The sequence below is a fragment of the Polypterus senegalus genome, chromosome 12, assembly GCF_016835505.1.
Source record: "Polypterus senegalus isolate Bchr_013 chromosome 12, ASM1683550v1, whole genome shotgun sequence".
Lineage (NCBI taxonomy): Eukaryota > Metazoa > Chordata > Cladistia > Polypteriformes > Polypteridae > Polypterus > Polypterus senegalus.
Window position 1 is genome coordinate 32661574 of NC_053165.1, and position 25684 is coordinate 32687257.

The window sequence follows — 25684 nt, forward strand, 5'->3', positions numbered from 1 at the left end:
AAGGCTTATTCCTAAAAACCCTCCTCCAATTTTTCCAGTCTGGGCACTTTAAACCACCCCTGGGGTTTCAGGGAAACCGCAAAAGATACTGAACAGTAGACTTAATGCTGGGAGAAAATAAAAAGCTAAAATTGCAGTTATCCATTCATGAGCAAAGTATCACAAAGTTACTATAATCTTTCTCTCATTTTAACTATTGCATCACTACATGACACAACAACAGCAGAGAGAGTTTAGATAAGCATTGTGGTCTATCGATATTGTGGAACTTGATCCGGACACAGACAGGCAGACACGTAATCACCCCACACACGTTTATTATACATTCTATTTATAGTTAATAAAGTGCTCACAAATCCCAAGTCCCCAAAGTCCTGGCCAACACCACACAATGCCTTCTCTTCTTCAGGCTGCCTCTTTGCCTCCTTCCAGACCTCATTCTTCCCTCTCCCGACTCTAGTCCCCACATGAAGGGGCTCCAGGTGTGCTCCGGCAATCTCCTACCGGAGCACCAGTACACAATCTCCCAGCTGAAATTTGCGAAGGAAGTAGTTCCTATTATAATTCCAGGCCTCCTCTGCTTGAGCCCGAGACATGTGATCTTTTAATATAGGTCTGATTTTGTCTAATCGATTGCGTAATTGCGCGATATATTCCAATAGACTTGTGTTGGGAAGTGCCTCCCCCTCCCAATCTTCTTTTAGTAAATCCAAAATGCCCCGGGGCTGGCGCCCATATAAACGTTCAAATGGGGAAATCCCCGAGGAGGCTTGAGGTACCTCCCGATATGCAAAAAGTACTAAAGGTAGAAGCTGGTCCTAGTTCCTTCCGTCCGTATTGACTACCTTATGGAGCATCTGTTTAAGGGTTTGGTTAAATCTTTCCACCAACCCATCCGACTGAGGGTGATAAACAGACATTTTAAGATGCTTAATATGGAGTAACTTGGCCACCTCCCTGTATGTATCCGAAGTAAAGGGTGGATCTGTGAGGATTTCTTTAGGTGTACCCACTCGGGAAAAAAATCCTACTAATTCCCATGTGATATTTTTTGTATTAGCAGCTCTCAAGGGAACTGCTTCAGGATACCGTGTTGCATAATCCACCATCACCAATATATATTTATGGCCTCTGGCCAAAGGGTCTAGGGGTCCAATGAGATTGACTCCGATCCGTTCAAAGGGCACATCAATAAGGGGAATCGGGATTAGAGGAGCTCGGTCCCTCCTGGGAATCTGGCGTAACTGACAGACTGGACAAGACTGGCAGACCTCCTCATTGATCCCGGTCCAATAAAATCGGAGTTTAATTCTCTCCAACATTTTTTTGGCCCCAAGGTGGGCATCTAAGAGCTGGGCATGTGCTAGGTCGTTAGGTTCACGGCACTAACAACAACTTCCATACCTTGCCTTCGTGTTCCTGTGCAACTCGATATAACAAATCATTTTCTAGGACAAAGTAGGGTCCCGGTGGTGTGGAATCTTATGACGCCAGGTCGTCTGCAGATACAACAGCATTCGGGGCAAACTTCAAGGCATCGTCATTCCACTGTTCTCTTTTAAATGATGCTGGCATGGAGCGAAATTGGAAATCCAGGCCGGCCAAAATATCAGGTCCCAAACGCGGAGTGGTGTCCTCCCGTGACGTAACCTCACCCGGTTGTACTTCCGGATCGGTGTCCGTCCCTGAAAGGTGTACCCCCGGGCCGCCCACGTCATCAATTGCTGATGAGCACGGCATGGGAGCAGTTGGAAGGGTCCCCTGACCATCCATAAGTAGACCCAGTTTGTGTATGGGAGTGGGCACAGCTTTACCGCAGTTATTTTTAGACCAATCTTGTCCCAATATAACCGGAAAGGGGGGTTCATGCAACACCACAACCAAAAGCTATTTCGGATACCCCCTCCATGTTATATAACACCTTGCGTGCACACATGTTATATTAAACCTTTTAGCAAGCCATTGTCGCGGTAAAACATAACAGTGAGCAACAATGGTGATATTGATCCCGAAATCAAACAAAGCCATCACCGAGTGCCCATTAATCAACATTATTCCCGTATTCGTAAGTGCCAGAGGGTTTGACGGTGCACAGTACCTCTCCTCTCGGTTAGCTACAGTTCATCGGTTCTGCATTGAGGGGACAGGTGGGAAGAATATGCCCCACTTCGCCACACTTGAAACAGCGTGGCGGGGTGAGCACCTGGTCTTTGGTCTTTGCTGGCGGCTCCGTGAGGACAGCATGACGGGAGGGCTCCTGTGGGGCAACCTGTCCCTGCCAGGCCATGCGAGTAGGCTTCTCAGACCCCCCAAGTTGGTTAACCACCAGTTGGCACTCTAAGCCCTCCAGGAGCCCGTTCATATCGCGAAAGGGATGCCTCCGGACATGCTGGGCGAGGTAGTCCGGCATGGCGTGTATTAACGCCTCACAGGCTACTTGTCCAACCACCTGGCGGGCTTGATTAACATCTGGCCGTAGCCGTCGGCCAAGTTTTCCTCAGAATTCGAACGCCTGGGCCCCAGCTGGAAGCTCTGGTTTGAACCGCCAGGGCCGCCATACCCTTGCCTGCTGGCCGAAGGTAATGCCGTAGTGTTTGTATAGCTCGGCTCGCAGGAGGTCGTATTGGGCGGCCTCTTCCTCAGGGAGGTCGTGATAGGCTCGCTGCACTGGACCCTTCAGGTAGGGAGCCAAGATGGATGCCCACTCCGCCCCTGGCCACTGGTTTCTGGCCGCGGTTCTCTTGAACACAGTCAGATAGGCTTCTATATCATCAGTCTCTGTAAGGGGAACAATCTGAGGATGTAGAGATCGTGTGAGATCCGGTCTCGCAGCTTCAGCGGCTGCCAATCGTCGTCTCGTCTGTGCGAGCTCCCTCTGTGTGTTGGCCTGGTCCAGCTTGACCGTCTGGAGTTCAGTCACCAGGGTATTTAACACTGCATTTATGTCCTGCCCTTCTGTCATCTTCGGGATTCTATCCTGCCGACTACACCAATCTGTGAAGGAAGCAAATGAGACAGTATAACTTTTTGGGGTTTACTGCAACAAAAAGTGAGTAATATCTCCACAATACAACAAATGGTCACAACGGACAAAGTAACAATCAAATGGGGGAACATTTATACAAGGGGACAGGAAATTGAACAGAAATGGTGAGATGGATGATGGGAGATAGACGACATCATCTCGTAACTGGAATGCAGACAGGAACCCGGAAGTATGGCGTCTTTTATTTACATCATGCTTTATTAAGCGGCGAGTCCTTGTTCTGGCTGATGAGATAAAAAGAGAAAGGTTAGTGCGCCGCTGCTGTCCCTAGGCATGAGTTGTCACGATGAGTTCTGAGTCTTTAAATTGCTCCCCATGCACTCATGCATGACTATATATATATAGTGTTCTGCATAAATGAGTACAACCCCTTTAAAAAGTATGAATTTAATCAGTAGCTCAATGAACAAAAGAACAATTTCCAAAATTTTCACAAGGCTGAGTTTTATTGAACACTTGTTTAACTCCATAACAAGAAATTAAGGTTAATAATATAACTTAGATCACAAAATCTTCAGTTTTACTCAAATTGGTTGAAGCAAAAATGAATACACCCCGCAACAAAAACTACTACATCTAGTATTTTGTATAACCACCATGATTTGTAAGGACAGCACCAAGTTTTCTGGGCATTGAATAAACAAGTTGCCGACATATTGCAAAATCTATCTTTTTCCATTCTTCAAGAATAACCTCTTTTAGAGCCTGGATGCTGGATGGAGAGTGATGCTCAACTTGTCGCTTCAGAATTCCCCACAGGTGTTCGATTGGGTTCAGATCAGGAGACATACTTGGCCATTCAATCACCTTCACCCTGTTCTTCACCAGAAATGCAACAGCAGCTTTAGATGTGTGTTTTGGATCATTGTCGTGTTGAAAAAGTGCATGACGACCAAGTTCACGGAGTGATGGCAGCATCTTCTCCTTCAGTATAGAGCAGTACATTGTTGAGTTCATGATACCATCAATGAAGTGCAGCTCCCCAACACCAGCAGCACTCATGCAGCCCCATATAAGGCCATTGCCACCACCTTATTTCACTGTAGGCACCATGCATTTTTCTTTGAAATCCTCACCTTTACGACGCCATACAGTTTTGAAACCATTAGTTCCAAAAACAGTGATCTTTGTCTCATCACTCCAGAGTATAGAGTCCCAGTAGTCTTCATCTTTTTCAGCATGGGCCCTAGCAAATTCTAGGCGTGCTTTTTTGTGCATGGGCTTTAGGAGAGGCTTCCTTCGTGGACGATACCCATGCATGCCATTCCTCTGCAGTGTGCCCCGTATGGTGTCACGGGAAACGGTCACTCCAGTTTTGCTTTCTACTGTTATAGCTAACTGCAGTGAACTTATATGGCGATTTTTTTTCAACCTTTCTCATCAGAAGACGCTCCTGTCGAGATGTTAACTTCCGTGGACGGCCTGGACGTCTCTGTAAGATGGTTGCACTTCCATCTTTCTTAAATTTTGGATCACTTTTGCTACAGTATTTTGACTGATATGTAAAGCTTTGCTGATCTTCTTGTAGCCCTCACCTTTTTTGTGTAAAGTAATGATTTCCTTTCTCAGATTTTTTGACATTTCTCTTCCATGTAGAGCCATTGCTGACAGCATGAAATGGAAAGGGCTTTTCTTTGTTAAGTAATGCCCTTTTATAGTCACCTGTCTGCTGGACACCTCTTAAATGAATCATTGGACTCACCTGTGGTTGAATACCTGTTAATTAGAATTTTGTAGTCTTAAGTGTGGCTTTTCTCCTAAGACTATAATTGGGGTGTACTCATTGTTGCAACATGGGCTTGAATGAATTTGTTAGGAAAATCACTTTTTTGTGTGTGCAAATTAACAAATCTTGTTTGCAATTAATGGCCCACATTTGTGGGAGTATTTTGTAGTACAGTATCTCATAGAAAATGTTGATACTGAAAGGAAACTAAAGGTTTTCTGACAAATGTAGTAGGGTGTACTCATTTATGCTGAGCTATATATATATATATATATTGTGAAGGCTGGCCCCGGCACAGACAGACGGACAGCATATTTTGCTCCACACACTGTTTATTGACACTATTTACAGTTCAGTGCACTCACGCAACCCCAGTGCCTTCTTGCACCGATTCCCCCAAAGTCCAGGGCCCACAGTCTCTTGTGCCTTCCTGGCCGCCTCCTGTCCTCGCTCTCCAGCTCAGTCCTTCTTCCTCCCGACTTCCACCAATCACTGGAGGGAGGCCCCTAAATAATGCCCCGGATGAGCCCCAGGTGCTTCAGCCTCTAGCCAGCCAAGCGTGGCGGAAGTGTCGGCTGTCTTCCTGGCAGCTCTCCGGGTGCCACACAAAGTCTTCCCCCCGGCACTTCCTGGTGTGGCGGAAGTGCCGAGCTCCGGGATAATTAGGCACCGGGGCGCCGCCTGGCGGTGGCCACGGGTCCCCTACAGGGCTGGGCTTCAAAGCCCTGTACCCGAGGCCCCTTGCCTAACCAGGACGGACGCCCCCACTCCGTCTGGAGGAGGCACTCGCCCTCCTCCGGTCCTCCAAGGCGTCCCGGCCGGGCTCCAGCCCCAACCGGCAACCGCACGGGATAAACCGGCATCGGGGCGCCGCCTGGCGGTGACCACGGGCCCCTACAGGGAAGGGCTTCCATGCCCTCAACCCGTGGCCCCAACAGAACCAGGACGGGCGCCCTGCGGTCTGGAGGAGGCACAAGCCCTCCTCACGTCCTCCTGGGCGTCGGGACCACAGTGCCCCACCGCTAGCGAGGACACGTGGGTCGAGCGGCACAAACCGAAGGGCAGCACGTCCCCAGCGAGGTCCTACTATGTCCCCGGGTCCAACACGGCACCCTGGGACATCTGTCTTCGGCACCCTCGCGGCGCAAACGCCCCTGTGGTCTCGCCGCCTCGCCCCGCTTCCCCCAGCGGTCACTGTAGGCCTCCCGGCGTGGAGCACTCCCGCGGAGCGGCCCGCTCCAGGCGGGCAGGTCCCGTCGGCGTCGGCCTCAGCGCTCGTCGGGGCTTCGGGCCTGTAAAATAAAGGAAAAGAGGGCCAGAAGCACAGCCAGGACACTCATCCCGCGCCTGGCCGGTCTCTGTATCGACCGTGCTCCTGCCCCCCTCCGACAGCCCCCAACTTGCCTGCTGAAGTCCTCCGCCGCAGGTTCCATGCCCGCTCCGTCGCCGCCTCGGCACCGCCTCGCAGGCAGCTCGTCCAGCCGCCCAGGATCTCCTCTGCCCGTACAGAGGACGGCCCTTCTCGGGCCGCGCACCCAGCGCCGCCCTCCTCCCTATCGGAGGAACCGGCATTCACCCGCCGGTTCCTCCTTCTTTCTTAGACGCTGGACGGTCTGGGTCTGAGCACAGCAAAAGCTCAAATCCAGCCCCGTCTGCGTCCAGGCAGAGCGACAGGAGACAGCTGCAGGCTTGAAGCGCAGGGCGCTGGGACCCAGGGCACTCAGCAGCCCCGATCCTACCAGCCCTTGCGTGTTCGAGCTCCTCGCCTCGCTAGCTGTCTGTACCGCCGCATCCGCTGTTGGGAGGTTGCCTACTGGAGCCGGTCGTCCCGCATCGGTCACGCCATGTTCGCGAACCCCCTTGCTACGGGAACGCAACACTCACCACTCCCGCCGTGTTCTGCCTGCCTCCGGTTCCAGCGCGCGCCGATCCTCCGTCTCAGTCGGTGGCTTTCTCGACCGACCGCCATCTCCATCAGCTGCTCACACTGGCGGCGAGAACAATAACAGTTCCTCTAAAGGCGGCTTGGCGGGCGAAGGGACTCCTCCGGCCACGCCGAGCCGCTGGTGGAGAGAGAGAGAGACAGACGTCGGTGGGCTTACCTGTCCATCAGCTCCACGCGGCGCCTGCCTCCTCTGGGCCACTCCCTCTGGCCCAATCGGGTCTCGGTTTGGCACGAGACTGGCATTCCTTGGGCCCGCCTCTATCCAATCATCGGCGGCACGCAAGCACACACCGCCAATCCCGTGCCTGTCAGCGGCGGGACCACCGCCCGCGGCCATCTTGTCTCCCCTGCGCTGGCACGGAGGCGTGCCTCCTCACCGCGTTGTAGCTGCAGCGATTCCTCGAGCCGCAGCGGCTCCGATTCCGCAGCCTCCTTTTGCTGCCTCCCGTAGCCGCACTGCCGACAGCCCGTGGCCCGGCGCTCCTGCCACAGACGCGGATCCGGTCTGTCCCTCCCTGTGGAAAACAAGGTATGACCGACCCGAAGGCCGATTACTGCAGGGCAGGGCACTCACCTCCGGATCCCGTCTTGCGAGGCCCTCACCTCGGTGTGGCCTTTAGCGCCGCGCCCGGCCTGGCTGTCCATGTCACGACAGCGCGACTTCGAGCCCGCTGCGCTCCAGCGAGGCCGCTCCTCCTCCGCACCGGGGATGGCTTCTCTTCATTCCGCGGCGGTTTCGGGTAAACGCGGCTCGGCGGGCTCGTGCACGGGCTCCTCGCGCCAGTGTGTGGTCGCTGCTGCGCCGGGCCGTTCACAAAATATTTATAAAGGCGGGTCCCCTTTAGCAGGGGGTTGGTCCCGTCGGGCCATTGTGAAGGCTGGCCCCGGCACAGACAGACGGACAGCATATTTTGCTCCACACACTGTTTATTGACACTATTTACAGTTCAGTGCACTCACGCAACCCCAGTGCCTTCTTGCACCGATTCCCCCAAAGTCCAGGGCCCACAGTCTCTTGTGCCTTCCTGGCCCTCCTGTCCTCGCTCTCCAGCTCAGTCCTTCTTCCTCCCGACTTCCACCAATGACTGGAGGGAGGCGGCCCCTTAAATAATGCCCCGGATGAGCCCCAGGTGCTTCCGCCTAGCCACGCCAAGCGTGGCGGAAGTGTCGGCTGTCTTCCTGGCAGCTCTCCGGGTGCCACACAAAGTCTTCCCCCCGGCACTTCCTGGTGTGGCGGAAGTGCCGGGCTCCCGGATAATTAGGCACCGGGCGCCGCCTGGCGGTGGCCACGGGTCCCCTACAGGGCTGGGCTTCAAAGCCCTGTACCCGAGCCCCTGCCTAACCAGGACGGACGCCCCACCTCCGTCTGGAGGAGGCACTCGCCTCCTCCGGTCCCTCCAAGCGTCCCCGCGGGCTCCAGCCCCAACCGGCAACCGCCGCGGGATAAACCGGCATCGAGGCGCCGCCTGGCGGTGACCACGGCCCCTACAGGAAGGGCTTCCATGCCCTCAACCCGTGGCCCCAACAGAACGGCGGGCGCCCCTGCGGTCTGGAACAGAAGCCCTCCTCACGCGTCCTCCTGGGCGCCCCGGCCGGGCTCCAGCCCGGCCACAATATATATATATATACACATATATATATATATATATATATATATATATATATATACAGTAATCCCTCCTCGATCGCGGGGGTTGCGTTCCAGTAGTAGAAACCATATGTTTGTATGGTTATTTTTATATATTTTAAGCCCTTATAAACTCTCCCACCCTGTTAACATTATTAGAGCCCTCTAGACATGAAATAACACCCTTTAGTCAAACGTTTAAACTGTGCTCCATGACAAGACAGAGATGACAGTTCTTTCTCACAATTAAAAGAAAGCAAACATATCTTATCTTTAAAGGAGTGCCGTCATAAAGGAGCGCCGTCAGGAGCAGAGAATGTCAGAGAGAGCGCTCGCAAAGAAAAGCAAACAATCAAAAAATCAATACGTGCTTTTAAGTATACAGAAGCACCGCGATAAAGTGGCATTTTGTAGAGCGTCTGTGTCCTCTGTGCAAACAGCCCCTCTGCTCACACCCCCTCCGTCAGGCAGAGAGAGTGAGAAAGATAGAGAGAAGCAAACAAGCACCGTGCGGGAAACATATCTTATAGCATTGAGGAGTTTTAGTTAATATGTAATACATGCTCTGATTGGGTAGCTTCTAAACACACCGCCAATAGCATCCCTTGTATGAAATCAACTGGGCAATCAAACTGAGGAAGCATGTAACCTAAATTAAAAGCCCCATTGTCTGCAGAAAGCGGTGAACCAGCGAAAAATCTGTGATATATATTTAGATGTGCTTACATTTAAAATCCGCGATAGAGTGAAGCCGCGAAAGTCGAAGCGCGATATAGCGAGGGATTACTGTATAGTCGCAGATGGCTGGTGGGGTGACCCGGCTGGGACGCCTTGGAGGACCGGAGGATGGCTTACGTCTTCCTCAAAACATGTGGGGGCGACCACCCTGGTGCCTTTGGTGGCCACGGGTGCAGGGCATTGCAGCTCAACCCTGTAGGGGCCCGTGGTCACTACCAGGGGGTGCCCCAATGCCTTGAGGACCCTGGACCTCAGCACTTCTGACACACCCGGAGAAACTGGGGGGAAGACGAACAGGGACACCCGGAGTGCTTCCGGGGTTGCAGCCGGCACTTTCACCACACTGGGGCGTGTTGGTGGGAGATTGCCAGAACACACATGGAGCATATCCGGGTGCTTATAAAAAGGGCCGCCTCCCTTCGAGTGATGGCTGGAGTTGGGAGGAGAAGGAGACAAAGTCTGGGAGGAGACAAGGAGGCGGCCTGAAGAGAGAGAAAGGCATTGGTGTTGTTGTTGAGACTTTGGGGGTTTTAAGGTGGACATTTATGTTCAATAAATGTGTGTTGGGTGACGTTAACGTGTCCGTCTGTCCGCATATATATATATATATGCATATATATATATATATATATATATATATATATATATGCATACACAATTTTTTATGTTGATTTAATTCTATATACAGTGGAACCTTGGTTCACGAATGTCTCGGAACATGTACAAATCGGTTTGTGACCAAAAACTTCGTCAACTTTTGCATCTGTTCACCACCACAAACTCAGTATACGAACAAGCCAGTCTCTCTTTCGGTTTGTGCACGTCAATGATTTCCACAAGTGTTCAGTCTCTCCCTATGCATTCCCTGTACAGCAAGAGAGAGAGAGACAGACAGACAGACAGACACACACACAAACGTGTTCGTGAGAGACACAAACACATACGTGCACAAGAGAGATGCACACAGACGCGCACGCGAGAGAGTCATACACACAGACCCGCGCGTGAGAGAGACACACACACACACAGACAGACTCGTGCACGCGAGAGAGACACACAATCATGCACGAGTGAGAGAGAGATACAGCTGGACGCATAAGGCTTGCTTTTAAAGAGACAGATCCGAGCATTGCTTTAACCTTGTTGCATTTAATGTAAACTTTTTTGTATTGGATTTTAACCTCCAGTGTTATTCAGTGTTTTTACATTTACTGTAGTTTACTACTAGCAAAATACCGGCGAAGCGGCAAAGTACTGCCTTAAAATTTTTATTAAGAAGAAAATTAAACCTTTTTAAACTGAGGGAAAATATACCAATAATTATTTGTTAAGGATCTCTTTGTATACCACATTGTGAGTTCGGCCCTCCAGTTGTAATATGACCAAGCTGTGCGCTGAGCTTACTCTTGAGCATGCAACGTACAGTTGGCTATGTGAACAGTAATCTTGTTTCAAATCTCACAGTTTGGATTGCTGCTGTCATAATCGGTTTGAGTTTCATGGTTTGTTTCAATTACAATAGTATTTGTAGGACTTGTGTTGAAGAGACATTCGGCATCTGTCAAGCGTTGTAAGCATACAACCGGTTTCATCGATAACTTCACATCCAGCTTTTGAGAGTTTAAACATTCATAAACATCAAAGTGTCCACTACTGAAATCATCACCTGTCAACCTAAGATGTTTAAGAGGCATTGGCGGTTGTCGAAAGGTGTAAAATATTTGGCCATTTCGGTACACTTGAAAGCGACAACCGAACAATTCAGCAGCAGCCATCAACTCACATGCAGAACCATAGGTGAAGAGCTTAAGCATTTCACTCTTATAGTGCTCCTGTGTAGTATAATCATCTCCTGTACCGTCATCAGTCCACACCTTGAACCTGTCCCAGTAATTCAATACATAAGACACAATATTCCTCCGGATACCAAGAGTGAGCCTGATATGGCCGTGCAATATGTAACAAACAGAATGGAAAAGGCAGGTGCCATCTCTGGGCATGGAAACCACTCGGTAAGTAACAGTTCTTTGATCGATGGTGATCACGTCGATAGATGGGGGTACGGTTGGAATGATAAAGGAAAAGGGTACCTGAACAATGTAAAGTAAGTCTAAAATACCTACACAATAACTATAATCGTAATAAATGAACAATAAAACAGCGGAGAAGCCGTGGATTAAATAAAAAGGCTGTAGTTATCAGCAGGGAGACGTGAATCCCGTGGCGAAGCAAGGAAGGGAATGTAGAGACCGGAGCAATGGACGGCCTTATATAGGCAGGCAGCCAACAACGTGGGGGACACAATGCCACCTCACATGGTGACCGAGCTGCAGGCTATGGACGTATATATGTACTTAAGTAGGATTCAGTTAGCGTTGGGAACCCGCGTACCAAATTTCTTGAACATGAGCCCATAAGTAACAAAGACCTTTGAAAACTTCAATATGGCGGCCGATAGTGGCATCATACTACCGAAATAAGTACCAAATTTCAGCCTTCTACCTACACTGGAAGTTGAAAAATTAGTGACGTTGGAAAGTTCAATATGGCGGCCGACAGTGGCGTCATACCATCGAAATAAGTACGTACATCGGTTTCGGTTAGCGCAGGGAAGCCGCCTACCAAATTTCATGAAGATGGGGCCATAAATAAGAAAGTTCAATATGGCGGACATTGTCGACCTTTATCGACCGTTATGACCGTTACGTGTAGAATTTCGAAATGAAACCTGCCCAACTTTTGTAAGTAAGCTGTAAGGAATGAGCCTGCCAAATTTCAGCCTTCTACCTACACGGGAAGTTGGAGTGTTAGTGATGAGTCAGTGAGTCAGTCATTCAGTCAGTCAGTGAGGGCTTTGCCTTTTATTAGTATAATTCATGTTTCCTAAGCAAAATAAGGACTTATTACAAAGTGCATCATACAGGCCAATCTCACTTCTGAATAACGATGTTAAGATACTCTGCAAAGTCCTTACCAGTAGGATTGAGAAAGTTCTTCCTTCAATAATATCACAATCCCAAACTGGATTTATTAAAGGCCGACACTTAGCTTCCAGTCTTTGTCACCTGTTTAATGTAATATATTCATCCACAAAGTCTAACACCCTGGAGATATTATTATTGTTGGATGCAGAAAAAGCATTTGATATGGTTTAATGGAACAACTTTTTCACCACATTGGACAAGTTTTGGTTTGGATTAAACTGCTGTATAACACTTTAAAATGGGGGGTGGGGCAGGGAGTTTAGGACAGGCCAGATTTAGATCTATACATGGAAGATCAAACAATGGTGTAGAAATAAAAATGCATAGTAATGTAAATTTTAAGCAAACACGTAAAGGTAGAAGGATTAACACATTAAAAATAGCTTGCCTTAATGCTAGAAGTATCAAAAATAAGGTAAGTGAGTTGGAGTTGTATGTAGCAGAGCATAATTATGATATTATAGCAATAACGGAAACCTGGCTAAATAACAAAGATGGGGATGAGTGTAACATAGAGGGATACACATTTTTAGGAAGGATAGACAGAACAGAAAAGGAGGTGGGGTTGCTGTTTATGCCAAACAGGGATTAAATGTAAGTCATCTTCAGTTGGATGATGAGCCCCATCTTAGTGAGGACATGTGGCTTCGCCTGGAAAATATTAGGGAAAAAGGTCTTATTTTAGGAGTGTGTTATAGACCACCCAATTCAGACAGTAATTTCAACACACATCTTTTTAGTAATATCAAAAAGGCAAGTTTACAGGGGATATTATAGTCATGGGGACTTTAATTATCCAAATATTAACTGGGATAACCTTACAGATGGAGGAGCACAAGAGCAGGAGTTTTAGAAGTAATCAGCGACTGTTTTTTAACACAGCATGTTAAAGCACCAACAAGGGGTGAAGCCTGTCTGGATTTAGTATTCTGTAATAATCAGGATAGAATTGAGGGTGTAGAGGTGATTGAACCACTAGGGTCAAGTGACCATAATGTAATACAATTCTCAGTATTTTGTAAGAGTACAGATGCAAAGACTAAAATTGTTAAGTTGAACTTTGGTAGGGCTAATTTTGAGCAGATGCGACAAAGTCTAAGTAGGATAGACTGGGATAAGCTTTTAAATGTGGAGACAGTCGAGGAGCAGTGGAACAGGTTTAAAATGTTTTACATGTAATGCAGGACAGATACATACCTAAATTTGGAAGTAATAGGAAACTAAAAAAAACTCCACGATGGATTAATAAAGATTTAAAAAAGAAGTTGCAAAGGAAAAAACTGCTGTATAAGGCATATAAGACTAATGACTGCAAAGAGAACCGTGGCGTATGAGAAAATGAGGGCAACCATTAAGAAGGATATCAGAGAGGCTAAAAGACAGTTGGAGAGGAATATAGCAGATAAGGCGAAAGAAGACCCCAAGAGATTCTTTCAGTATTTTAGTAGTAAAAGAACAGTTAAGGAGGAGGTCAAGTTCATCAGGAATAGTAAAGGGGAATTAAAAGATACAGACAGTGAAATAGCAGATGCCCTAAACTTACATTTTTCTGAGGTGTTTACAAGTGAGCAAGTGGATAACCTGCCAGAGGTAAACACAACTACTAAGGAGGTACTGAGGGATTTGGAAATTGTAGAGGGAGAAGTGCTGCTCAGATTAAATAAGATGAAATCAAACAAATCACCAGGCCCAGATAATATTTATCCTCGTGTTCTTAAGGAGGCTAGTGAGTACATATATAAACCCTTGACACATATTTTTAGGAAGTCACTGTGCACTGGAGAGATTCCAAAGGACTGGAAAATGGCAAATATCATCCCATTATATAAAAAGGGTGACAAGGCAGATCCAAGCAACTATAGGCCAGTAAGCTTAACAAGCATCACAGGAAAATTAGGCAAGGACAGGAGTTATTCTGAACAGTCAGCATGGGTTCAGAAGGGGGAGGTCGTGTTTTACTAACATGTTGGAATTCTATGAGGAGGCAACAAAAGGATACGATCAAAGTGGAGCTTATGATATTATTTATCTGGACTTTCAGAAAGCATTTGATAAGGTGCCACATGAGAGGTTGGGCATCAAGTTAAAAGAAGTGGGAGTTCAGGGTGATGTTTTTAGATGGGTGCAGAATTGGCTCAGACACAGGAAGCAGAGGGTGATGGTGCGAGGAACCTCATCAGAACTGGTCGATGTTAAGAGTGGTGTTCCACAGGGGTCAGTGCTAGGGCCGCTGCTATTTTTAATATATATAAATGATTTAGATAGGAATATAAGTAACAAGCTGGTTAAGTTTGCAGATGATACCAAGATAGGTGGATTAGCAGATAATTTGGAATCCGTTATATCATTACAGAAGGACTTGGATAGCATACAGGCTTGGGCAGATTTGTGGCAGATGAAATTTAATGTCAGTAAATGTAAAGTATTACACATAGGAAGTAAAAATATTAGGTTTGAATACACAATGGGCGTTCGGAAAATCGAGAGTACACCTTATGAGAAGGATTTAGGAGTCATAGTGGACTCCAAGCTATCAACTTCCCAACAGTGTTCAGAAGCCATTAAGAAGGCTAACAGAATGTTAGGTTATATAGCACGATCTGTGGAGTACAAGTCCAAGGAGGTTATGCTCAACCTTTATAATGCACTGGTGAGGCCTCATCTTGAGTACTGTGTGCAGTTTTGGTCTCCAGGCTACAAAAAGGACATAGCAGCACTAGAAAAGGTCCAGAGAAGGCTGATTCCAGGTCTACAGGGGTTGAATTATGAGGAAAGATTAAAAGAGCTGAGCCTTTACAGTTTAAGCAAAAGAAGATTAAGAGGTGACATGATTGAAGTGTTTAAAATTATGAAGGGAATTAGTACAACTGATCGAGACTTGTATTTTAAAATGAGCTCATCAAGAACACGGGGACACAGTTGGAAACTTGTTAAGGGTAAATTTCGCACAAACATTAGGAAGTTTTTCTTTACACAAAGAACGATAGACACTTGGAATAAGCTACCAAGTAGTGTGGTAGACAGTAAGATGTTAGGGACTTTCAAAACTCGACTTGATGTTTTCTTGGAGGAAACAAGTGGATAGGACTGGCGAGCTTTGTTGGGCTGAATGGCCTGTTCTCGTCTAGATTGTTCTAATGTTCTAATGTTCTAATGTTCTATAAGCTTCAGTTTCTATTTACAATATTAATTCAGACTACTTCAAACTAGAATGTGGTACAAGACAAGGATGCCCCTTGTCACCACTGCTTTTTGCAATCGCCATAGAGCCACTGGCAGTTCATTGTCAAAATGCTTATGAGATAAACAGGATTATCAGAGAAGGACTGGAACAGAAAGTTTCTCTATATGCAGATGATATGGTACTGTAAATATGAGATCCGCAAAATACCGTGCCTGCAGTCCTAACAGCACTAACAGAATTTCGTAAGATTTCTGGTCTTAGAATCAATTTGAATAAAAGTGAATTCTCAAACATACAATATTAGATTGGACACCTTCCCTTTTATCACTTTAAATACCTAAGGGTAAACATCACACAAGTAAACATAAAGTTCTTTATCAAGAAAATTTTGCCATCTGTATGGAAAAAACTAAGCAAGACTTACATACTGTAGATGGTCAACCCTTCATCTCACTTTAGCTGGAAGAATTAACATTGTTAAGATGAATATGTTTCCTAAGCTTCTCTTTTTATTTGAAAACATTCCAATATACATCAGTAAATCATTTTTTAAGAAATTAGATTCAATCATAACCTCATTTATTTGGAATTCAAAACATCCACATATCCAAAGGGAAACTCTACAAAGACCTAAGGGGGAAGGCAGCTTGGCTCTACCTAACTTTCAGATTTATTAATTGGGAAGCAAATATACAAGCTATAAAATCATGGACATTGACACAAATAGATGAACATATACAGGCTTGGTCCACGAAATATAATCCTGCAGTACTTCTTTATATTCCTTGCTTTGCACCCCAATAAATATAAGTTATCGTCAATATACTAACAACCCAATTGTGCTCCACTCACTCAGAAAATGGAACCAATGTAGGAAGCAATTTAAGGTAGAGAAGCTTTTATCCGTGGCACTTCTGCACAAAAACTACCTTTTTCCACCTTCTCAAACATATGCAGTTTTTAATGTTTGGAAAACATTTGGGATTAAATCAAATCTGTATATAGACAACATCTTTGCATCCTATGAACAATTACACTCCAAATTTAACTTTCCAGCAACACATTTCTTTCACTACCTTCAAATTATAAACTTTGTTATACAGAACCTGCCCAATTTTCCTCACCTCCCACCTACTTCTATGCCGGAAAAAACAATTTCTGAGTCTCGCGTACTCAGATAGCATTTCTGTAATAATATAAAACCATTTTACAAAGATCCAAGAGTACAGTGGGAAAATGATCTCTCACTAAACATCTCTGAAAAGGTGTGGAAAGTAGCAATGCACAGAATTCACTTGAACTCCATATGCGCAAAGCATAGAATTATTCAACTCAAAATTATATATTGAGTGTGTCTCTCTCATTTAAAATTGTTCAAAATGTTTCCAAGACAAGATCCAACCTGCAAACGCTACAATCAAGTTCCAACCTCACTGTGCAACATGTTTTGGGTGTACATTAAATTAACATCATTCTGGACCAAAATCTTTAAATGCCTTTCAGACAGTCTTGGTGTCACAATCCCTCCTAACCCATTAATAGCTGTGTTTGGTGAACTTCCAGATGGGCTTAAAGTGGAGAAGGACAAGCAAACTGTAACTGCCTTTAATACACTATTGACACGTAGACTTTTCTTGCTCAACTGAAAGAATTCTAATTCACCTCTTTTCAGTCAGTGGGTAACCAATGTTACTGTATATACTATTGGCAGGATCTAATTAATAACATTTTAGAATAAGCATTTAAATTGAGGAAGCGAACTCTCTTCCCCTTTTTATTCTATTTATTTACTTACGTATCTTTTCTACTGTTAAAGTTTGACTATGTTGTCCCAGCTCTCTTTCTCATGGGTGGGGGTTGACTTGACTTGAATCTAGTTTTGTAAAATTTGACTTGCGTGTATGGAATGTTGTTTGATTTTAATAAATTGAATAAAACATTTTTTTAAGTATTTCATGACTATAATCAGGCAATAATAACAGCTGGTGTTGTTGCTTAGATATTTGAAATTAAATCCTTAGGAGTCAGATTTTACCCCCTATATATAGTGTTGGTGCACTATAATATTCTCTAATAAGGAAAAAACATGCAGAGAGACTGACCATTTGTCATTAAAGGTTGTCTAGAAAAGTTGAAATAGGAATAGTGAATATTTTTTCTGATAATTGATATACATTCTAAATTAACTGAAGCCTTTTCCTGCAAGAAGGCCAGATAAGTTGGCCAACCCCTGTGTAGGAACTGGACTGAAATGGTGTAAACCACTTCCTTTCTGTGAGCCTCTTCCTTCGTGTTACAGTGGGACCTCGGCTCACGACCATAATTCATTCCAAAACTCTGGTCATGAACCGATTTGGTCGTGAACCGAAATAATTTCCCCCATAGGAGTTAATGTAAATACAATTAATCCGTTCCAGACCGTACGAACTGTATGTAAATACATTTTTTTTAAAGATTTTTAAGCACAAATATAGTTAATTATACCATAGAATGAACAGCATAATAGTAAACTAAATGTAAAACCACTGAATAACACTAAGAAAACCTTGCACAACAGAGAAAACTAACACTGCAAGAGTTGGCGCTGTAGCGCTATGAATAGCTCGCTAAAAACACATTTTTTTAATGAGTTTTAAGCACAGGGAAATAAATGAACATTTGAAAAATCCGTAATTTAATAAACCACCAAGAAAAGTAACATTGCAACAATGCACACTACGAACCGATCGCTGTAAACAGAAGTGAAGTGGAGGTTAAAATCCAATAGAAAAAAAGTCTTCATTAAATAGCCAGCCGTCTCTCTCTCTCGCACGCTTGCGCGTATGCGTGCGTCTGTCTGTCTGTGTGTGTGTGTGTGTGTGTGTGTGTGTGTGTGTGTGTGCGTGTGTCTCTCTTGTGCGCATCTGTGTGTGTGTGTCTCTCTCACGTGCACGTGTCTGTGTGTGTGTCTCTCTCACTGCACAGGGAAAGCACAGGGAGAGACTGAACACGTGCAGAAATCATCGGCGCGCACAAACCAAAAAGGGAAACTGGCTTGTTCGTATACCGAGTCTGTGGTCGTGAACAGATGCAAAAGTTTGGCGAACTTTTTGGTCGTAAACCAATTTGTACGTGTACCGAGATGTTCGTGAACCGAGGTTCCACTGTACCGAGTGTGTGGTCGTGAACAGATGCAAGAGTTTGGTGAACTTTTTCGTCGTAAACCGGTTTGTACGTGTACCGAGATGTTCGTGAACCGAGGTTCCACTGTACATACAATAAATAGAAATCAAACAAGAATCCAAAGTTTATGAAAAATTAACATGAAATAACTATATACATTGTTACAGGTGGTTGGGGGGGCGGCCTGGCTGGGATGCCCCGGAAGACCGGAAGAGGGCTAATGCCCACCTCAGACCATGTCGGGGCAACCACCCTGATTGCAATGGGGACCGCCCCAGGGGGCGCCCCAATGCCTTAGGAGCCCTGGACCTCAGCACTTCTGCCACACCTGGAAGTGCTGGGTGGAAGAGAAGCAGGGACACCCAGAGTGCTTCCCGGTGCTCAGACGGCACTTCCGCCACACTGGGGAGTGCCGGTGGAAGATTGCTGGGGAGCACCTGGAGCACATCTGGGTGATGATAAAAGGGGCCGCCTCCTTCCATTTAGGAGCGAGAGTCGGGTGGAAGAAGGATGAAGCTCGGGAGGAGAGGCAAGGAGGTGGCCTGAAGAGTAATGCATTTCAGTTGGCCTGGACTTCCCTCCCAAAGCAACCCTGGCCGAACTCCTTCATTTTAGGATGGCCACAGCACTGGCAAACAAAGGTCTCCACCTTCTTCCTTTGTTTGAGGGGGATACCTTGCTCTCGCGCCAGCTCCTCCGCCTCCTGCTTCTTTCACTGCCACCAGGCAGTGGTGCAGGGTACTGAAGGTGGAGGCGGAGGAACGGCAGTGTCAGCCGGCGGGGGGGAGTGGCTGGGTGGTAGGTGGCTCATGTAGCACGTGGGGTTACTCGACGATGGATTGTGCCACCTCCACGGGGCCCCGAGCTCACTGTGTCGCCTGACCAGACAGGTCAGGTGGGTCATGAAATTCAAAATCTTGTGCAGTGGTCTGCTCGGGGCCCATGGGCTGTGGACGTACGGCAGGTGTGGGCTCTAAAGCAAGGGCCGAGCTGCTTGGCAATGGCACGGTCATCTCTAGAGCCTGCCATACCAGCTCCCTGGTGTGAGCATAGTGCCTACAGAAACGTAAAGCAAAGGAAGTCAGGGTGGGAGGGAGAAGAGGGGCATGGTGGACCCCACTTGTCCAGTGTGTATTACCATTGTGCCTGGGTGCTCTGATTGAGGAGGAATAGCTGGATGCGTTTCTGGGCCACGAGTACCGGGTTTGTAAGTAGATTCTCCTGAATGCAGATATAATCTTGGATGACTGCTGCCCAGCGGTTCACCCACACGCCGCAGATGGTGGTTCCTTCGGGGTTAATCCTGGACAGCTCTGTATCAAAGGCATCCACAAGGCGGCTGATATTTGGCCTCTGTGCGGCTTGGCCGCATTGGCCAACCATGCACCTACAAAATTCGGGGGGTGGGTTTGGGAGAGAGAGAGAGAGAGAGAGAGAGTTAGTCCTGCCATCAATATCTGATCAAAAGGAAAGAGGCCACGCCAAACAGGGTAAGCACCTACCATTGCAAGCTCTCCACTCCCGGTGTGACACAGGTCTGCGAGTGCTTGCGTCAGAACCGCCCCTTCACCAGTCTTTGCTGGTGGCGTGGTGGGATGTGGACTGGGGCCTTGTCACCCTTCGGCAATCGTTTCCAGAGGGAGACAATCTCCGCCACTTGCTGCTACGTCACGTAGGCATGGTGACGCAGCTGCATGAGACTGCAGGCCAGGTTGACCACGTGCTCGTAACCCGGGCCAGTGTCAGGTCCAAAGCTATTCTGTTGGGGAAAGAGAGCGAAAGTGAGAAAGGGGAGTACTCATCAGATATTCCACAGGTATATCACGACTTGTTGGGAGAGACTTGCCGGCTCGTGGCACACCCTTTGAATGGGCTCGTCTCCAGGGGAGGTCTCCTGGTCAGCTGGCCCAGATTGTGAGGCGCCGATGGCAGCTTGCGACTGGGACGTGTCAGACGACAATGGTTTTAAAGTAGGCGGGGCAAAGTCCTCCTCTAGGCCGAAGAGGGTGTGGTCGAGATGCTCCTCTACCGACCACTCATCCTCTTGGAAGCCCTCTTCAACACTATTGTCGTCGTCGTCGGGTGTGTCCATCCCATCCGGTGCGTCGTGATCCCTGCCCATCACTTCCTCCAGGACTTGACTGGTCTGTGAAAATAGGTACTGGATGCCAATTAACTCACCTGAGAAATAGTGGAAACTGGTTTATAATGAAAAGGTTAGACAGAAGACAAGACAAGACAAGGGCTGGACGCCCGCCTCACCAGTATACTTCGCAGGCCGGGTGTAATCCTCAACCAGCTTCTTGTAAAACACAAGTTTGCTCAGCTGATTGAGGGAGTGCTGGAGTTAGCCACTGTAGCAGACAATATCACGGTCTGCTGCCTCTACTGCCTGTGCCGCATGGTCCTCGTTCCACAGCGCCAGGCCTTCCAGAAAATAGGCCTGAAAGTGGGCCATGCTGGCCGAAGTGCCTGAAAGACATGTTGAGAGAGACAGAGAGAAATATACAATGTCACCCACTCCTTCGCACAACACAGGTCACAAAGAACAGGTTTCTGGGCACCCTTACCAGGTATGAAGCGGTTCAGATGCAGGTGGAATGACTCCAACGAATTTGAACCTGAACACCGGCAGCTGCCCGGTCTGCATGTACAGGTGCATCCCTGGTGGGTCCTGGATGCAGTGGAGGTGGCGCCTCTGAGTCTTCCAAATGTCCTGGATACCCATGGTGTCAGTGGCATCCCCGGAAGCCTCCAACATCTCATCAATGAGCCAGCCGGTCTCCTCCACCCCACATGTGCCGCAGTGTCGGGCCAGTTCCTTTAACAGGATGTTTCCAAAGCCGGAGCCTCGGGAACCCTTCCCCACCTCACCAGCCTTGGTCTGTCGAAGCCGGGCAACGTCTCTCCTGGTCCCACTCAAAAATACAGAATAAGAGACGCGCCATGAAGAGGCTTTATAGTGGGTGGCACTCCGTGGTGACACCCGCCGAGCTGCACCACTAGCTGATCCCACTGGTGGAATAAGAGGGACACCTTGGATGGCCCCCCTGTGGGAACAGCAGTCTCGGTCCACATACAGGACCAGAGACGGGGACACACTGGCATCACGGTATCGCTGCATCAGCCCTGTGGCCATGGGGTGCAGGCCAGCGCCCTCGGCTGCAGTGAGGACGCTGATCAAGATCTGGCCGTGCTCATTCCCTACGTTAGTCACCCAGGCTGCCGTACCTGCCATGGCACCAGCGAGTTTCTTGGTCACCTGAACGATGAAAGGGAGGAAGGAAGAAAAGAAGAAAACAAGGAAGGAGGAGATTGGAGATATTGCTCACCTTCTTGGTTGAGTTCATCTTCAAGATTGAGCCAAAGATCGAGGTGATCCGGGCCTTGGTCTCTTCTAGCCTTGAAGCCATCTCCCTGGTGTAGATGGACAGCAACCACTTTGCACCGGGCACCAGGGTCATTCGTGGTGGTTGAATGGGACTTGTAGATGGCTCGGCACCCGATGTGATGAACTTGGACAACACGAACAGGTACATTTTGGACCGCAACATCCAGGATCTGGTGTGCTTCTCGAGTATATATCTGCACAGCCGGTTGGCCCCGTTGCCCAGTGTGTGCTCACGCATCTGCCCAATGAGCTTTTTGTCGCAGGATAACCTGCGTTAGAGAGAACAGATGTTAGGACTGCCTGTGTGTGCCTGCCTGCCTGTGGAGAGTTGACCTACTCATCGGAGACTCCTTGTCTGACCTGTAAGTCAGGATAGCTGGAAACTCATCCCGGTGGGTATGATGCAGCTGATCCAAGACATACTGCAACCAGCCCACCACCTTCTTCCTGCAGCGCCGGCACTCCAGGTACTCCGTGGCCATAAAGTACCATCTGTCTGTGTCCTGGACCCTCCAGACAGTCCTGTAGAGTCTGAGTCAAAGGCAAAGGTTGGAGGTCAGCGCAGGCTTTCCGTCCTTGCCTGTGGTGAAGAGGACCCAGCTTGCCCACATGTGCTGTTCTTTAGGTAGTGAGGTCCTCCAGCCCTCGGGCAAAAGTGAGAGACAGACAGCATAAGCAAGAGAAGAAGAAACGAAAAGAATCACACAGGCCTTGTTCTTTTCCCGGCAATGACATTCAAAGAAACACATCTTTTTAACTCACCTCTCTCCTGGCTACAGACAGCGTTTGCGAGGGCTGCTTTCCCGGATCAGACATTGGTTGGGAGTGTTGGGATGGCACGGGCCCTCTACTGGTTGCAGACTGGGAGGTAGATGCTGGGGAAGGTTGTTTACAAATTCAAACAAATAACAGGTTAAACAAAAAAAGTGAAGGAGTCACCACCCGTTTCCATGGGTGGCTGTCACTTACCAGCTTCCAACTCCATGCTGGCCGACAGCAGCTCATCATCAGGAATCTCGGCGATGGAGGCTGCTGCAGATAGCGAGGCAGTGGGGGCAACAGTGGTGGTTTTGGGAAGGGAGGAGATTGCTGCTGCCTTCGCCTCATCTTTTCGCCGCACATACAGCTGGAGCGCATGCATCCTGGTTCCGACTTTGGTGGTTTGGTGCCGGAGCCATTTGATGTAACTGCGTTGGGGTACAAAACCGGGAACGGTAACAGGTGAACAAATGGAAGCAAAGCACCCACTACCTTGCTGTGCCCTTCCCCTAAGACCCCACTCAAAAGTCTCCCACGTCTCAACCTCCCGATCTTCTGCATCGTAAAGGGCCTGAAACATCAGGTGTGCATGTTCACCGAAGCCGATGAGCCTCATGCCCTCATCCAGGGGCCTGGACGACCTGTCTCTATCCTTTCGATGAAGGATGGCCGTCTTTACTTCGGGAAAGAGCCAGGCGTAGGACTCCAGGGCGTTCTTATTGCTCGCCAGCAGGCTATCTGATACCTGGCCATATTCGCGCTCCCTCTGGTGGGTTGCCAACACCATGACGGCATAGCTGAGATCATGGGTCAGCAACCATTTAAAAGATTGACCCTGTTACTGTCCAAACTGGAGCTCACTGGTGCTGCGCATCAGCTTGGAGTCCCCGGGGTCACCATCTGCTGCTCGTATGTGTTTCCTGGCCAGCTCCCTGACCATCTCAGCTGACTTTACCCTGGACGGCACAGAGCCGCTCAGGCTGTATGCCTTGGCAACCTGGATCAACTTGGTGGAGGCCTTGAGAGTCAGTTTCTTCTGATGTCTTGCGGCAGAATTGTGGCACAGGGTTCAAGCTGGATAAATTAGATAAAGCAAGAGAAAGTTACAGTTTCACTCCAAAGTTATACAACACCTCTGTTTTTTTTCAAATTTAACCAGCTGGAATGCAATGTGCAACCTAAAACGGATCAGCAGGAAACTGGCAGACATTTACATTTAAAGTGTAGGTTAACAAAAACTGAAATTAAAAGAAATTTCAGAACATTACAAATTGGCCTTCAGGGAACAACTAATAGGTTACAACCTACATATAGTCTGCACCAAGCAACGTGGGCTCCAACAGAGATAAAACAAAGAGTAACTGAGTATGCAAAAAGAATAAAGGAAAAAAACAAACAAAGAAAAAACAACAGGATGATAAACCGCCACCTTTGAACAAATTCTATATGCACCAAGCCCAATATTCCAAAAAGTTTTTTTTTTTAATTAACCTTTGTGTTATTTAACCTAGGAATACTTACATGTCAACACCACAGGTGATGTTGGGTCTCTTAAAACAACGCAATCAACTAGTATGTCAATTAAAGAAAGAAACCTTTGTTTTAAGAGGATAGATAGATAGATAGATAGATAGATAGATAGATAGATAGATAGATAGATAGATAGATAGATAGATAGATAGATAGATAGATAGATAGGTTAGTAATATAAGTCCTGACTTTTTGCAAGGCCTTTAATAATATTACAACTACCTTATTACACTGCAATTTGCTATTGTTAGCATTATTATTATTTATTATTGATAAGCATAATTATAATGCAATTCTGTCCAGACTATTTACAAATATTTATATTACTGAAACCAGTTTGCTAAAAAGAAAAAAAAGAATACTTTCATTAATATGTACAAAACAAATAAATTCTACATCTACAACTATATCTGTTTTATTTCACTTCACTATAATCCTTGTATAGCAGTAGCATTATATTACTTATTATACTATTTGTCAAAGTATTGTTATGTATTCGCTAAAAAAAAAAAAAAAGAACACTTTCATTAATATGCACATAAGAAAAAAACATTAATTGGATTAAACTACAAGTTTTATTTCACTTCACTATAATTCTTGTGTACTAACAGTAGCAGCAATAGTACCATATTAATAGTACCAGCGGGCCCACTTTAAGATAAAACTTAGAACATGACATCACCACTTTTAGACGGGGAGGCGGATCTTCTTCTGAACCGAAAACAGATCAAATTTCGTTTAGCCAGTCAAAATTTACAAAAATATCAGAACAAGAACAACTCGACCAATTAGAACACAGGCATTTCCGCAGCGAGCCAATCGCTGCACGGGGCTGCTTGTCAATCACACGAGAAAACAGAACAAAATAAGAACAGGCCATTTAGTCCAACAAAACTCGTCAGTCCTATCCATTTAATTCTATCAAAAGTCTAGTTTAATTAGTATAACCTATACTTGTATTTTAACTGAGAAGTGTTCACAGAAGTAGATAAGAACTCCAACATTGTCACAGATTCATTATGTAGTACCATAATAATCAAGCATTAATCAGGACAAAACAGATCATAAGTAATATTGAAAAACAGGTCACATTTATTTTCGAAAAGAAGCACATTTGATTACATGAGTAAAGTCATGCAGATATGAGGTGTAACACTTTCATTATACTAATTAGACTTACATACAAGTAAGAATTAAATTGTACTATGTACACAATAAACATCTCTTGACATAATGATGAACTTTAACTTAATAATTAACAAGACATTAGGTTTCATTCTCCAAGTTATCCACAAGATTGTGAACTTTTACAATAAATAATTGACTATGCTTAGATTTCTCAGGTCCAGAATGTAGAGCCTCAAAATAAACAATAACTTTTATTTTTATCAGTGAATGCATTACATACAGGTCATGTAAATGACTACACACATTACATTACACATTACAACAGAATAAGCAGAAAAAGTACATTGCCTTTATATTTTGTGTCTGCAGACCAAACTACAAATACCTGTTGTAATATGCCAAACCAGCTGTAAATAACAACATATTAAAGAGTATTTGTAAATGTAATGTCCTTCATGTTGCAT

At 46.6% G+C, this 25684-nt stretch overlaps 1 protein-coding gene and 1 long non-coding RNA gene across 2 annotated transcripts; both read right to left on the minus strand.

Moving 5' to 3' along the window:
* Positions 1 to 310: 310 nt before the first annotated feature.
* Positions 311 to 20163, minus strand: LOC120540202. Its single transcript, XR_005635774.1, has 3 exons — positions 19915 to 20163; positions 19551 to 19799; positions 311 to 2994 (listed from the first exon to the last, which is right to left on the minus strand). It is a non-coding gene; the product is annotated as an uncharacterized LOC120540202 (long non-coding RNA).
* A 101-nt stretch (positions 20164 to 20264) lies between these two features.
* LOC120540217 lies at positions 20265 to 24118 on the minus strand. Its single transcript, XM_039770779.1, has 7 exons — positions 22773 to 24118; positions 22566 to 22678; positions 22164 to 22306; positions 21745 to 22072; positions 20983 to 21674; positions 20675 to 20884; positions 20265 to 20558 (listed from the first exon to the last, which is right to left on the minus strand). The coding sequence occupies exons 1-6, from the start codon at positions 23347 to 23349 to the stop codon at positions 20782 to 20784; spliced, it is 1956 nt and encodes a 651-aa protein (XP_039626713.1). The 5' UTR covers positions 23350 to 24118; the 3' UTR covers positions 20265 to 20558; positions 20675 to 20781.
* Positions 24119 to 25684: the final 1566 nt, after the last annotated feature.

Coding starts and splice junctions, on each gene's coding strand:
- LOC120540217 (XM_039770779.1), bottom strand. CDS start 23,349: ATGGTGTTGGCAACCCACCAGAGGGAGCGCGAATATGGCCAGGTATCA. Junction 22,307..22,565: donor TGTCTGTAGCCAGGAGAGAG/GTGAGTTAAAAA, acceptor TGGAGGGTCCAG/GACACAGACAGATGGTACTT. Junction 21,675..21,744: donor AGATGAACTCAACCAAGAAG/GTGAGCAATATC, acceptor TTCATCGTTCAG/GTGACCAAGAAACTCGCTGG.